General features: G+C 45.6%; 1 protein-coding gene across 1 annotated transcript in view; it reads right to left on the bottom strand.

Moving 5' to 3' along the window:
- Window positions 1–1,664: 1,664 nt before the first annotated feature.
- The window catches only part of atp6v1ab (ATPase H+ transporting V1 subunit Ab), a 41,611-nt gene continuing 29,644 nt past the window's right edge, over window positions 1,665–13,631 (bottom strand). The window contains exons 13-14 of the mRNA XM_072476035.1: window positions 6,929–7,100; window positions 1,665–5,195 (exon numbers count right to left, since the gene is read on the bottom strand). Of these exons, the coding sequence (XP_072332136.1) occupies window positions 5,103–5,195; window positions 6,929–7,100 (265 nt within the window). The 3' untranslated portion in view covers window positions 1,665–5,102. The remainder of the gene's footprint in view (window positions 5,196–6,928; window positions 7,101–13,631) is intronic.

The raw sequence follows: 13,631 nt of genomic DNA on the forward strand, positions 1-13,631 counted from the left end.
GTCAGGTTGCAGCTGTATAGAGCCTTAGTTAGGCTACACTTGGAGTATAGTGTTCAATTCTGGTCGCCACACTACCAGAAGGATGTGGAGGCTTTACAGAGGGTGCAGAAGAGATTTACCAGGATGTTGCCTGGTATGGAGGGCATTAGCTATGAGGAGCGGTTGAATAAACTCGGTTTGTTCTCACTGGAACGATGGAGGTTGAGGGGCGACCTGATAGAGGTCTACAAAATTATGAGGGGCATAGACAGAGTGGATAGTCAGAGGCTTTTCCCCAGGGTAGAGGGGTCAATTACTAGGGGACATAGGTTTAAGGTGTGAGGGGCAAGGTTTAGAGTAGATGTACGAGGCAAGTGTTTTTACACAGGGTAGTGGGTGTCTGGAACTTGCTGCCGGAGGTGGTGGTGGAAGCAGGGACGATAGTGACATTTAAGGGGAATCTTGACAGATACATGAATAGGATGGCAATAGAGGGATACGGACCCAGGAAGTGTAGAAGATTGTAGTTTAGTCGGGCAGCATGGTCGGCACGGGCTTGGAGGACCTGTTCCTGTGCTGTACTTTTCTTTGTTCTTTGCACAAAGTATATTCTCGGAATGACATTTTTATCCTGAGCAGGGCGTTACTGGCGGGGGTGGTTGATACCGATCGCTGTGTTGGACCATGCCCCACATTGGGAGGATTTACGGGTGAGTAAGGAGAGAGGGCAGCGCCCACTATGGAGTTAGATGTGCGACTATTAACAGATGAGGGGGGGGTGCAGGTCCATCCAGAACTATTTGGAAATAAATGACACGTGGGAAGTCTCTGCAGCAACGGTGTTGGGAGGCAGTGATTGGGAGGGGGAGGGGGGGGAAGAATGTTAGTCTCGATATGGGCCCATAGAGATAAGATGGAACAAGCTGAGATGGATAGGCTAGTTGGGGAGATACTCCAGGTGGATAGGAGATATTTGGAGACCCCGGAGGCAGGGTTACTGAAGGAGCGACGGAGGCTACAGTTGGAGTTTAGGCTGTTATCTACAGGGAAGGCGGTGGAGCAATTGAGGAAGGCGCCATACGAGTATGGGGAGGCCAGTAAGATACTAGCACACCAGCTGAGGAAAAGGGAGGCAGCCAGGGAGAGTAAAGGACAGAAGTGGGAACATGGTCTTGTACCCAGCAGGGGTGAATGGGGTGTTTAAAGAGTTTTATAGCAAGCTATACGAGTCGGAACCCCCGGCTGGATTGGAGGGGATGAGGCAGTCCCTGGTTCAGCTGAAGTGCCGGAAGGTGGAAGGAGGACTGGTGGAAGGGTTGGGGGCCCCAATTGAAATTGAGGAAATAATGGAGGGGCTGGAGGCCATGCAGCTGGGTAAGGCCCGGGACCAGACTGCATGGCCTCCAGCATGGCCTCCCTGTTTCTTTGTTTGGGCGTGAGGAACATGCCAAAAATAAAAATGTCTTATATACCATGTTCATGTTATTATTATAAAAACTATAAATACCTTAATAAAATGTTATTTAAAAAAAGAATTGTGATCAATCTGAAGATCTTTGAATAGCCTTTCAGTCGAAAGATCAGATTCCCAAATTACTGGAATCAGACACTTTCACTTCACCGTTGAGATGATTCAGACTAATGGGCAATTTCTCAGGCACTTGAAACATCAATACTGGACATCATTGCAACTTTATTAAATAGTTTTTATTTTTTTGTAATTTTGCACAATGACCAAACAAATAAGAAAAATGTAACCATCCTGTGCACACAGATAATTTACTGAACAGTGAAATTTCCCATAATCAAAACTGGAAAAATACAACTTGAATCATTGCCTTACATTAATCACAATGTACAGCTGCATCACTGCATTAATTCCCAATATATTCTTATTCCTTTTACAGCAAAATAATTAATTACATCCACATTTCATTGCTATTTGCTGCATTACAAGGCTTTTGACATGAATTTGATCAGAGGGAATGCCCATTTTCACACAACTGGAAGCAGAATTACATGCATCTACTGCTTATGAAAATGATGTTAGTTGAAGAACTGCCTATTTATATTCCAGACGTGTAGAATGCCTTCCATTTGCTGTAGACCGTCATCTCTGGAGATATCTTTTTGCTAAAGCTAACATTCTAGGCACTGGTAAGCAGAGACCAGACTGATTTGCAGCGCCTTGCTTCCTTTAATTTTTTTTCCCCAAAAGTTATTTGAAAGTATTTAAATAATCTTCAAAAAGGAGCCATTGCATTGACACCCTTCCAAATTTATTTTTGGGAAGAAACGTTTGAAAGTGCTAAGAACCAAATTCAAAATTATTTACAAATGGACTTGAACATTTCCTTTGCTTTTCCTAGGACAGAATAGATTATGAACATTTTAAAGTTAAATCAATGAATTACTGCACCTGACAAACCAATCAGAGCCAAATTCCTTCAACGGCATTTAAACAAAAATAACACCTAATTTCCACAAGTATTGCACAATTTAATATTTCAAACTTTGGCTCAAAGGGTACAAAGCTTGCTTCGATCTTTGCAAGTTCAAAATGGGCATAATTAGGTGAAAATACCAGAATCTAGAAATCTCAAATATTGAAAAATCAAATAGATTTACAACTACCGAAATTAGCTTTTTTGATAATTTATCTAACTAGCACAAATTTTAATGCATTGCAATGGCCTTTAGTTTTATAAGACTCAATAATAAATAATTCCAATTATGATAGTAGACCTTCTAGTAAGCTTCATGAGGAAGACAAGATTTCAAAAACATTAAACTATATATTTTAAAACACTAAAATATTTGCACTGTATTTATTAAGCAGCAGTGAATAATTTTCCAAACTAAAGTTAAGCTACACTTTTCCTTACTCCATGAGTTATGTTCTAGCTTGGCCTTTATGCATGGTGTGGTTCACATTTACAAATATCATACAATCTCCTCCAGTATATGCTCATCACCAATCACAACCAGATTTCGGGCAGCAAAATGAACAGTGACAAAAATCAAACATGCAGATGGAATAGGAAATCATTTATAAAGCCAAAGCAATCCATTAGTAGGCAAGTGCACCAGTTGCATCCTCATGAGAACAAAAAAAATTTGTAATTACAATATTTTAACCACATCTAACTAAAATAGTAATGCAATAAATTTTTAACATATTACATATTTCTGATACCAGCTATTCAATGAACTCATCCTCCTTCCATTAGACAAACTAGCAGTGCAAACTGGATAATCTAAATTCCTAGAAATCAATTTTGCACCGGTTATCTCGCAAAATAAAATATTGTATTACAGGACTGGAAATCCTGAACAATACCAACAGACAGACTAAGTCATCGATACAACTGGTCCACAAAGCAGCGTTTCAGGTAGTCCACAAACCAGAATGGTCTTGGAAAAAAAATATTCTGCACACTGAGGAACATTCTGGGCTCAGGGTCAGGGCCATGCTCTTGGGAGGTATAACTCAGACGGAGGACAAAAAGTGGGGTAAAAAAGTTAATAGCAGCATCAACACTAACAGTGTGTACTAGTAACACTGGTAGGTACAATGCCCCATATAAAACATCTGATTGTTTCAAAACCACCTCACCTGAGCCCATCTTTCTAGTTTATAAAACTTACACAAACGTTTTCCTTACTTACTAACCAGAGCTTCATTACGTTCTTCTTTACCATGTCAATTTTCCCTCAACTTCATAGATTTGGTTTGGTCATCATTATTAACCTTCCACCTCAATTATCTTTCAGCTGCAAAGCAACAAAATTGGATGTTCAGCATATTTCTGATCAACTGTACTTTATCAGCCCGACTCCAGACATTACCACCTGACCTTGGGCGCAGTACTCCGTACAGATGGCTTTCTGAATCCAGATGTGTGCACATAACTCAGTTCTCCATCCAATAAAGCAAGTTTATTACAAATTGTTGTGTACTGACCCTTTCAAATCACAGGTTGGTTTTTCCCAGTGATGACAGCCAAGTGTTTGGCCTGTCAGGATGAAAATGTTTCCTTTCTGCTGTAAAACCTCCAAAACACCTGGGTTAAAAACATTTTCAGTTTAATTTAGGAAGCAGTTGGTATGAACGTCAAACAAATCAAAGTAGAGATTCCAAAAGTGCTCAGGGGAATGAGGCCAGTGCTCTGACAGAACAGCAAATCAAGAGCTTTGAGCACAATTCCACACTAGATCAAGGTTAAGGAGGATGCAGAGCTTACATAACCCAAGCCCTAGTGCCTAGCCTTTAGTTATTTTGTTTAAATTGTAGGACAAGGTATATCTGGCTCTGTTGCAATGTTTGAAAATGGTGCTGCATAGACTGGCTCTGTTATCTTCTACAATAATGAAAAATCTAATGAAGTTAACTAAATTCTGTCAAGCTAAATTTTGCATGCATGTCATCAATGTTGATCAGCACCAGTTGCTGGTGATGCTGTTAGGATTGGAGCTGGTATTTCTGCTTGCTATTACTGCATTCCCCATGGTAGCTGTACTCTGGCGAAGAGTCATGAGAATTTCTTTACACATCAAGAATGGTTTCAAAGTTGCTGTATTCCATGCCAAAACAGGATTACTTCTGAATGTTTCGGATTCAGCTGATGAAATGAAAAATGAAATGAAAATGAAGAGAATCCAAAGGTAAGGCTAGAATTTTATGATTGCAATAGTGCAGATACCTATTTTCAATATATATATATACAGACACATATGTATACATGGACACCTTACAACGCATATTTGCCATTGACTTACATTTAAAAAATAAAGTGAGGTGGTCACATTTGTTTCTGCAATGGTTTAAAAGTGAACTTGACCTGTTGGTTACAGGAAACCAAGGGTGTACAATACCAGTTATGGCAGAGACACAATACTGACATTTGTTTTCACTATTGGTAAGCAGATCCCACCCTCTACAAAGACATTCAGAATAAACTATCCCTATCAAACTCCGTCTGAGCGGTGAACATTGAACACATCAAAACATTTAAGATTTTAAATGTAGAAAAGGAATGCGAGGAAACCAAAAAAGAAACAACACAGCTATAAATACTGGGCAATCCGGATTTTGTTTGAAGTATTTTCAGGAACAACTGGTTTTAGTCTTCTAGACTACGGAATGCAGTTTGCATGTCTTCAAGAAGTTGCACGTAGTCTGCTTTGATTTTTGCCTCACCATCCTTCACTGGGTCCTGGAAAGAGAATGTACTCATATCAATCTGTGCCGTTCAGGCTGAAAGACACCGTTGCATTTTAAGTGGCAAAGCACTGCAAGAAGTGAGGTCAAGTTAATATCACATTTACTGTAAATTCAGTTGTGACTAACTTTGGGATGACCCAAGGTTATGAACTGAGCTATAGAACTCTAAATTCTTTGTTTAAATAATTTGAGAAATGGTAAGCATGAAATGAACAAAGAGCCCCAAGCCCCTTGTTAAGAATATACTTCAGCTTTATACTGTATGGTCATATTCTGGTCCGATTTACTTCTCTTTTGTTTACTGCAAGTTTGCCACAATTAGCTGCTCCCCAGAAACTACAGCTTGTTAAACAGAACTGAAACAGCAAGCGCAGCTCTTTTTGTCTGTGCTCAAAGATGCTATCACAGCCTCTGCTGTCCTCCCATACTGTTGCACAATAATAGGGGACTTCAGACAACGCATTAGTATATTCAATGGGCAACCCAGCCTGTAGCAAAAGCGGCTGCAGCTCACAAGTTAGATTCTCATGAGGAACTAGAGTGAAAATTAGTGAAATTAGTGAAAACAGAAGGCTTATACTATGGGGTAAAGTTACCAGTCCTGCCTACTGCCTGGATCATCGTGGATGGAAAATTTGACGGACCATTAAAATGTCCGTTGACCTCTGACTGGAATTTCTGGACTTCAGCGGGTGCGGCCAGAAATCCCGCTCTATAAACCCAACAATCCACAAGTGTGTAGACATGGCACGACGGCACAGTGGTTAGCACGGCTGCCTCACGGCACCGAGGTCCCAGGTTTGATCCCGGCTCTGGGTCACTGTCCCGTGTGGAGTTTGCACATTCTCCCCGTGTTTGCATGGGTTTCACTCCCACAACCCAAAGATGTGCAGGGTAAGTGGATTGGCCACACTAAATTGCCCCTTAATTGGAAAAAATGAATTGGGTACTCTAAATTTATAAAAAAGTGTAGAACTAGATTTTACCATGGTTTGATATTACTGAAGTCTTTCCCTTAAGTGAAATCAATAGAACGGAAAATCAATCCGATCAGGACTACTTGATTTTTGTTCGCCTGAGATTTATTCCATTAAGTGCCATGAATTACAGTGACTAAGAGGTCAACACCTTGCTGGGATTGTAGAACCAGCTCTATACCGGCACCTGGGGTTGATTCTCCACATGCTTTTTGATATTAAAATGGACTTTAATCTTTATGGTACATCGAGGTTGTACAAAATTTCAATTATAGATGGCTCCAGGATCATATTGAAAAACCACATCCACGGAGGAATAAATAACCAGGTACCATTGCTGGTTAAACATTCCCAGAGTACAGGGTTTGACTCTAGCTCATACTGACAGGAGAAAAAAACCTCCTGCATCTCTAGGATGCAGCACCTTTCATAAGAAAAATGCTGTCGCAGACCAATTATAAATGGAAACGGGCCCAAATGAAGACCCCCATTCAATTTCACAGCAGAAACCATTTGGTATAGGCAACTGTTTTCATCCAGTGTTTTATCATGTTGGGTTAGATCAACTTGCAACAGCTATCGTTCATAATCCAAACAGAGAACAGATAGTCACAATGTGAAATGACAGCACTTTTCTCTCTCCTCCTCTCTCCCACCATCCCGTATTCAGTCGTCAATTGTCAAAAGTGCAGTTAATAAGGAGAAGCATTCAGGGCAGTATGGTAGAAACCTTGCTTATTCTAGTTACCTTGAATTTCATGGAACTCAGCTTGTACAGAATCTCGCCCATGTGTTCCCGGATGATAGACCAGGTGATCTTGTTATCACTTTGGGCAGTCGACTCGACAGCATGACGAGCCATGTCATAGAAGCCAATCATATTTGAGAGCATACCAACGGTTTTGTAGAACGGGCAGAAGCTGAGGGTAGGTGGAAATCAAAACAGCTTTGTCAGAGTGCAGCGGTCAATGCAATATTGGCAGCGACTTCAAAATTGGATTATGCTTTGCAAATTCTGTCAAATGTGAGATATGGTACGAATTAAGTAATGGCATGATGGGAAAACTGGTCAATGGGAAGACTGGTCAAAAGGTTTTGATACAATGTAAGAAAGGCTGAAACTACTCATTCCAGCTCTCCAGGCCCATGTAAAGAATGCTGCCCTAACCATTTCAGACTGCAAGACTGATAAGGCCAACTCTGCATAACTTGAAGTCAGAGAGCAGTCAACAAATCTGCTGAGTCTTTCACAAGTTCCACGCTTTCGCGGAGAATTAGCTCAATATTTATACATTATCAAGATTGCGTGACAACAGTATAGTCAGGAGTTTGATCGGAAATACAAACGGAAGCATAGAACAGACCATTTTTGGTCACATCACTCATACCATTATTTTGTCCTTGGAGGGAACATTGAAAGTTCGGAATAGAATTGTTTCTTCCTGAACTTATCTTGTGTAATTCCTACGGCCCTGGGTTATGACGAGTTAGTTTTATCAGGAGTTGCCGAGGTCCGGTGTTTTGGAATGGCTCGACCTTCGCTGATCTTTTCAGACTTCAAGTTATGCAGAGTTGGCCTTATCAGTCTTGCAGTCTGAAAATGGTTAGGGCAGCATTCTTTACATGGGCCTGGTGAGCTGGAATGAGTAGTTTCAGCCTTTCTTACATTGTCTCAAACCTTTTGACCAGTCTTCCCATTGACCAGTTTTCCCATCATGCCATTACTTAATTTGTACCATATCACAAATGAAGCTCACCCAAATCCACAGGCATCACTGTGGAGAGCGGAAACCCCCAACTTCTCCCCACAAGTCACCTCCTCGGATATTCTTCCACCATATCCAACACCCTCATCTCAAGACATTCAAGGACAAGAAAATCATGCACTTTATTATCCAAATTCAAGACTTCAATCTTTAACCTTACATGCTCCTCCACCACTCAAACTTATTCCCTCAATGATTCCTCACTGCCTTCAAAATCACACCACAAAATCCACAACTAAATTCCTCAAGCCCATCTCATCCAAGCCAAACCTTCGTTCTTCAGACCTTTGCTCTCAGATATAAACCTGGTCTCTACCATGTTTAAAAAATAACCATACCGACTTCCGGGTGCGGCGATGACTAGCTGAGTCGCACGTTTCGGCAGCTCCCTGTGAAACGGACTTTTGGGCTGATAGGAGCCCCAACGGCAATTTTAACGGCTGAAAACACCGTGCGGTAAACCAGAAGGGTGTTCCCCCTGGACACGGATGGAAAAAGGAGAGGAAAGTGGCCGGATTGCAGCGGATCCTTTGGAACAACGGCAAGGAAGGCAAGCAGAAACCAAGATGGTGTCGGAAGGTGGCAGTTTCATATGGGGCCCTGAACAACAAGAGTTTTTGAAACGCTGCGTGGAGGAGATAAAAAAGGAAATGAAGAAAGAGTTGTTGGCCCCGATATTACAGGCGATTGAAGGGCTGAAAGAGGAACAAAAGACCCAGGAGCAGGAGCTTCGGGTCGTGAAGGCGAAAGCAGCAGAGAATGAAAACGATATACAGGGTCTGGTGGTGAAGTCGGAGATACAGGAGGCACACCAGAAACGATGTGTGGAGAGGTTGGAGGCACTGGAAAATAACGCAAGGAGGAACAACTTGAGGATTCTTGGCCTTCCTGAAGGTGTGGAGGGGGCGGACGTCGGGGCATATGTGAGCACGATGCTGCACTCGTTAATGGGAGCCCCGATGGGTCCGTTGGAGGTGGAGGGAGCATACCGAGTTATGGTGCGAGGATCGAGAGCAGGAGAAGCTCCCAGAGCCATAGTGGTGAGATTTCTCCGTTTTAAGGATAGAGAAATGGTCCTTAGATGGGCGAAGAAAACTCGGTGTAGTAAATGGGAGAACGCGGTGATCCGCGTCTATCAAGATTGGAGTGCGGAGGTGGCGAGAAGGAGGGCGAGCTTTAATCGGGCCAAAGCGGTACTTCACAAAAAAAAGATAAAGTTTGGAATGCTGCAACCGGCAAGACTGTGGGTCACATATCAAGGGAGGCACCACTACTTTGAGGCGGCGGATGAAGCGTGGACTTTTATTGTAGAAGAAAAATTGGAATGATTCGACTACGAAAATGAACGTTTGGACAAAGTGGTGGGACGAGTGGGGGGGGGGGGGGGGGGGGGGCGAAGAGGGATTGTATGATTAACCTGCGGTATGGTAACTTTTCTTTCTCCCACAGGTGGTGATGGGGGGAAGGTGGGGAGGGAGAGGAGATGGGGCGTTGGCCATGGGAGGCGGGGCCGAGGGAGAGGCGCGGGCTTGGTTCCCGCGCTATGATAATTATGGCGGGAATAGAGAAGCAGGAAGGAGGGGGCGCCGCACGGGGCGAGCCGTGATCACGGGGGGAAGCCGAGGTCAGCCAGAGTTTGCTGACTTCTGGGAGCAATATGGGGGGAGTAATTACGCTAGCGGGGGGTCTAGCGGGGGGGGGGGGGAGGGGGGAATTACTGGGTTGCTGCTGCTGGGGAAAGGGGGGAGTGGGTACGGGAAAGGATGGGCGGGGGGGCACCGTCTGGGAGAAATACAGCTGCGTGGGAACTGGGCGAGAAGCTGGAAAAAGATGATTGCGAACCGGCAAAGGGGGGTGGGGTGGGAAGCCCCCCAACTCGGCTGATCACGTGGAACGTGAGGGGGCTTAACGGGCCGATAAAGAGGGCACGAGTACTCGCACACCTTAAGAAACTTAAAGCAGATGTGGTCATGTTACAGGAAACGCACCTGAAACTGATAGATCAGGTTAGGTTGCACAAAGGATGGGTAGGGCAGGTGTTCCATTCGGGGCTGGATGCGAAAAACAGGGGGGTGGCTATATTAGTGGGGAAGCGGGTAATGTTCGAGGCAAAGACTATAGTGGCGGATAACGGGGGCAGATACGTGATGGTGAGTGGCAAATTACAGGGAGAGATGGTGGTGTTGGTAAACGTGTATGCCCCGAATTGGGACGATGCCAATTTTATGAGGCGAATGCTAGGACGCATCCCAGACCTAGAGACCGGAAAGCTGATAATGGGGGGAGACTTTAACACGGTGTTGGAACCAAGGCTGGATAGGTCGAAGTCCAGGACTGGTAGGAGGCCGGCAGCAGCCAAGGTGCTTAAGGATTTTATGGAGCAGATGGGAGGGGTGGACCCGTGGAGATTCAGTAGACCTAGGAGTAAGGAGTTCTCGTTTTTCTCCTATGTCCATAAAGTCTATTCACGCATAGACTTTTTTGTGTTGGGTAGGGCATTGATCCCGAGGGTGAGGGGAACGGAATATACGGCTATAGCCATTTCGGATCATGCCCCACACTGGGTAGACTTGGAGATAGGGGAGGAAACAAGAGGGCGTCCACCCTGGAGAATGGACATGGGACTAATGGCGGATGAGGGGGTGTGCTTAAGGGTGAGGGGATGCATTGAAAAGTACTGGGAACTCAATGACAATGGGGAGGTTCAGGTGGGAGTGGTCTGGGAGGCGTTGAAGGCGGTGGTTAGGGGGGAGCTGATATCAATAAGGACACATAAAGGGAAGCAGGAGAGTAAGGAACGGGAGCGGTTGTTGCAAGCACTTTTGAGGGTGGACAGACAGTATGCGGAAGCACCGGAGGAGGGACTGTATAGGGAAAGGCAAAGGCTGCATGTGGAATTTGACTTGCTGACCACAGGCACTGCAGAGGCACAATGGAGGAAGGCGCAGGGTGTACAGTATGAATATGGAGAGAAGGCGAGCAGATTGCTGGCACACCAATTGAGGAAAAGGGGAGCAGCGAGGGAAATAGGGGGGGTGAGAGACGAAGATGGAGAGACGGAGCGGGGAGCGGAGAGAGTGAATGAAGTGTTTAAGACATTTTATAAAAAATTGTATGAAGCTCAACCCCCGGATGGGAGGGAGAGAATGATGGAGTTTTTGGATCGGCTGGAAATTCCCAAGGTGGAAGAGCAGGAAAGGATGGGATTGGGAGCACAGATCACGGTAGAAGAAGTGGTGAAAGGAATTAGGAACATGCAGACGGGAAAGGCCCCGGGACCGGACGGATTCCCAGTTGAATTTTACAGAAAATATTTGGACTTGCTCGCCCCGCTACTGACGAGGACCTTTAACGAGGCAAAGGAAAGGGGACAACTGCCCCCGACTATGTCAGAAGCAACGATATCGCTTCTTTTAAAGAAGGAAAAGGATCCGCTACAATGCGGGTCCGACAGACCAATCTCCCTCCTCAATGTAGATGCCAAGGTCTTGGCCAAGGTAATGGCAATGAGAATAGAGGAATGTGTCCCGGGGGTGGTTCATGAGGACCAAACTGGGTTTGTTAAGGGGAGACAGTTGAACACGAACATACGGAGGTTGTTAGGGGTAATGATGATGGCCCCACCAGAGGGTGAAACGGAGATAGTAGTGGCGATGGATGCCGAGAAAGCATTTGATAGAGTGGAGTGGGATTATCTGTGGGAGGTGTTGAGGAGATTTGGGTTTGGAGAGGGGTATGTTAGATGGGTGCAGCTGTTGTATAGGGCCCCAGTGGCGAGTGTGGTCACGAATGGACGGGGATCGGCATATTTTCGGCTCCATAGAGGGACAAGGCAGGGATGTCCTCTGTCCCCATTACTGTTTGCACTGGCGATTGAGCCCCTGGCGATAGCGCTGAGAGGTTCCAAGGGATGGAGGGGAATACTTAGGGGAGGAGAAGAACACCGGGTATCTTTATATGCGGATGATCTGCTACTATATGTGGCGGATCCAGCGGAGGGGATGCCAGAAATAATGCGGATACTTGGGGAGTTTGGGGATTTTTCAGGGTATAAATTGAACATGGGGAAGAGTGAGCTGTTTGTGGTGCATCCAGGGGAGCAGAGTAGAGAAATAGAAGACCTACCGTTGAGGAAGGTAACAAGAGACTTTCGTTACCTGGGGATCCAGATAGCTAAGAATTGGGGCACATTGCACAGGCTAAATTTGACACGGTTGGTGGAACAGATGGAGGAAGATTTCAAGAGATGGGATATGGTAGCATTGTCAATGGCAGGGAGGGTGCAGGCGGTTAAGATGGTGGTCCTCCCAAGATTCCTCTTTGTGTTTCAGTGTCTCCCGGTGGTGATCACGAAGGCTTTTTTCAAAAGGATAGAAAAGAGTATCATGGGTTTTGTTTGGGCCGGGAAGACTCCGAGTGAGGAAGGGATTCTTACAGCGTAGTAGGGATAGGGGGGGGGCTGGCACTACCGAGCCTAAGTGAGTATTATTGGGCCGCTAATATTTCAATGGTGAGTAAGTGGATGGGAGAGGAGGAAGGAGCGGCGTGGAAGAGATTAGAGAGGGCGTCCTGTAGGGGGACCAGCCTGCAGGCTATGGTGACAGCCCCATTGCCGTTCTCACCAAGGAACTATACCACGAGTCCGGTGGTGGTAGCTACACTGAAGATTTGGGGACAGTGGAGACGACATAGGGGAAAGACTGGAGCACTGGGGGGGTCCCCGATAAGAAACAACCATAGGTTTGCCCCGGGGGGAATGGATGGGGGATATGGAATGTGGCAAAGAGCAGGTATAACGCAATTGAAAGATCTATTTGTGGATGGGAAGTTTGCGAGTCTGGGAGCGCTGACCGAGAAATATGGGTTGCCCCAAGGGAATGCATTCAGGTACATGCAATTGAGGGCTTTTGCGAGGCAACAGGTGAGGGAATTCCCGCAGCTCCCGACACAAGAGGTGCAGGACAGAGTCATCTCAAAGAAATGGGTGGGGGACGGTAAGGTGTCGGATATATATAGGGAAATGAGAGACGAAGGGGAGACTATGATGGACGAACTAAAAGGGAAATGGGAAGAAGAGCTAGGGGAGGAGATTGAGGGGGGGGGATGTGGGCAGATGCCCTAAACAGGGTAAACTCGTCGTCCTCGTGCGCCAGGCTAAGCCTGATTCAGTTTAAGGTATTACACAGGGCACATATGACTGGAACACGGCTCAGTAAATTTTTTGGGGTGGAGGATAGGTGTGCGAGGTGCTCGAGAAGCCCAGCGAATCATACCCATATGTTTTGGTCATGCCCGGCACTACAGGGGTTTTGGATGGGGGTGACAAAGGTGCTTTCGAAAGTAGTAGGAGTCCGGGTCGAACCAAGCTGGGGGTTGGCTATATTTGGGGTTGCACAAGAGCCGGGAGTGCAGGAGGCGAAAGAGGCCGATGTTTTGGCCTTTGCGTCCCTAGTAGCCCGGCGCAGAATATTGCTAATGTGGAAAGAAGCCAAGCCCCCGGGGGTGGAGACCTGGATAAATGATATGGCGGGGTTCATAAAGTTAGAGCGGATTAAGTTCGTCCTAAGGGGGTCGGCTCAAGGGTTTACTAGGCGGTGGCAACCGTTCATCGAATATCTTGCGGAAAGATAGATAGGGGAGAACAAAGAAGGCAGCAGCAGCGGCCCAGGACTTGGGGGGGGGGGG

The sequence above is a fragment of the Scyliorhinus torazame genome, chromosome 15 (genome assembly GCF_047496885.1).
Source record: "Scyliorhinus torazame isolate Kashiwa2021f chromosome 15, sScyTor2.1, whole genome shotgun sequence".
Classification (NCBI taxonomy): Eukaryota; Metazoa; Chordata; class Chondrichthyes; order Carcharhiniformes; family Scyliorhinidae; genus Scyliorhinus; species Scyliorhinus torazame.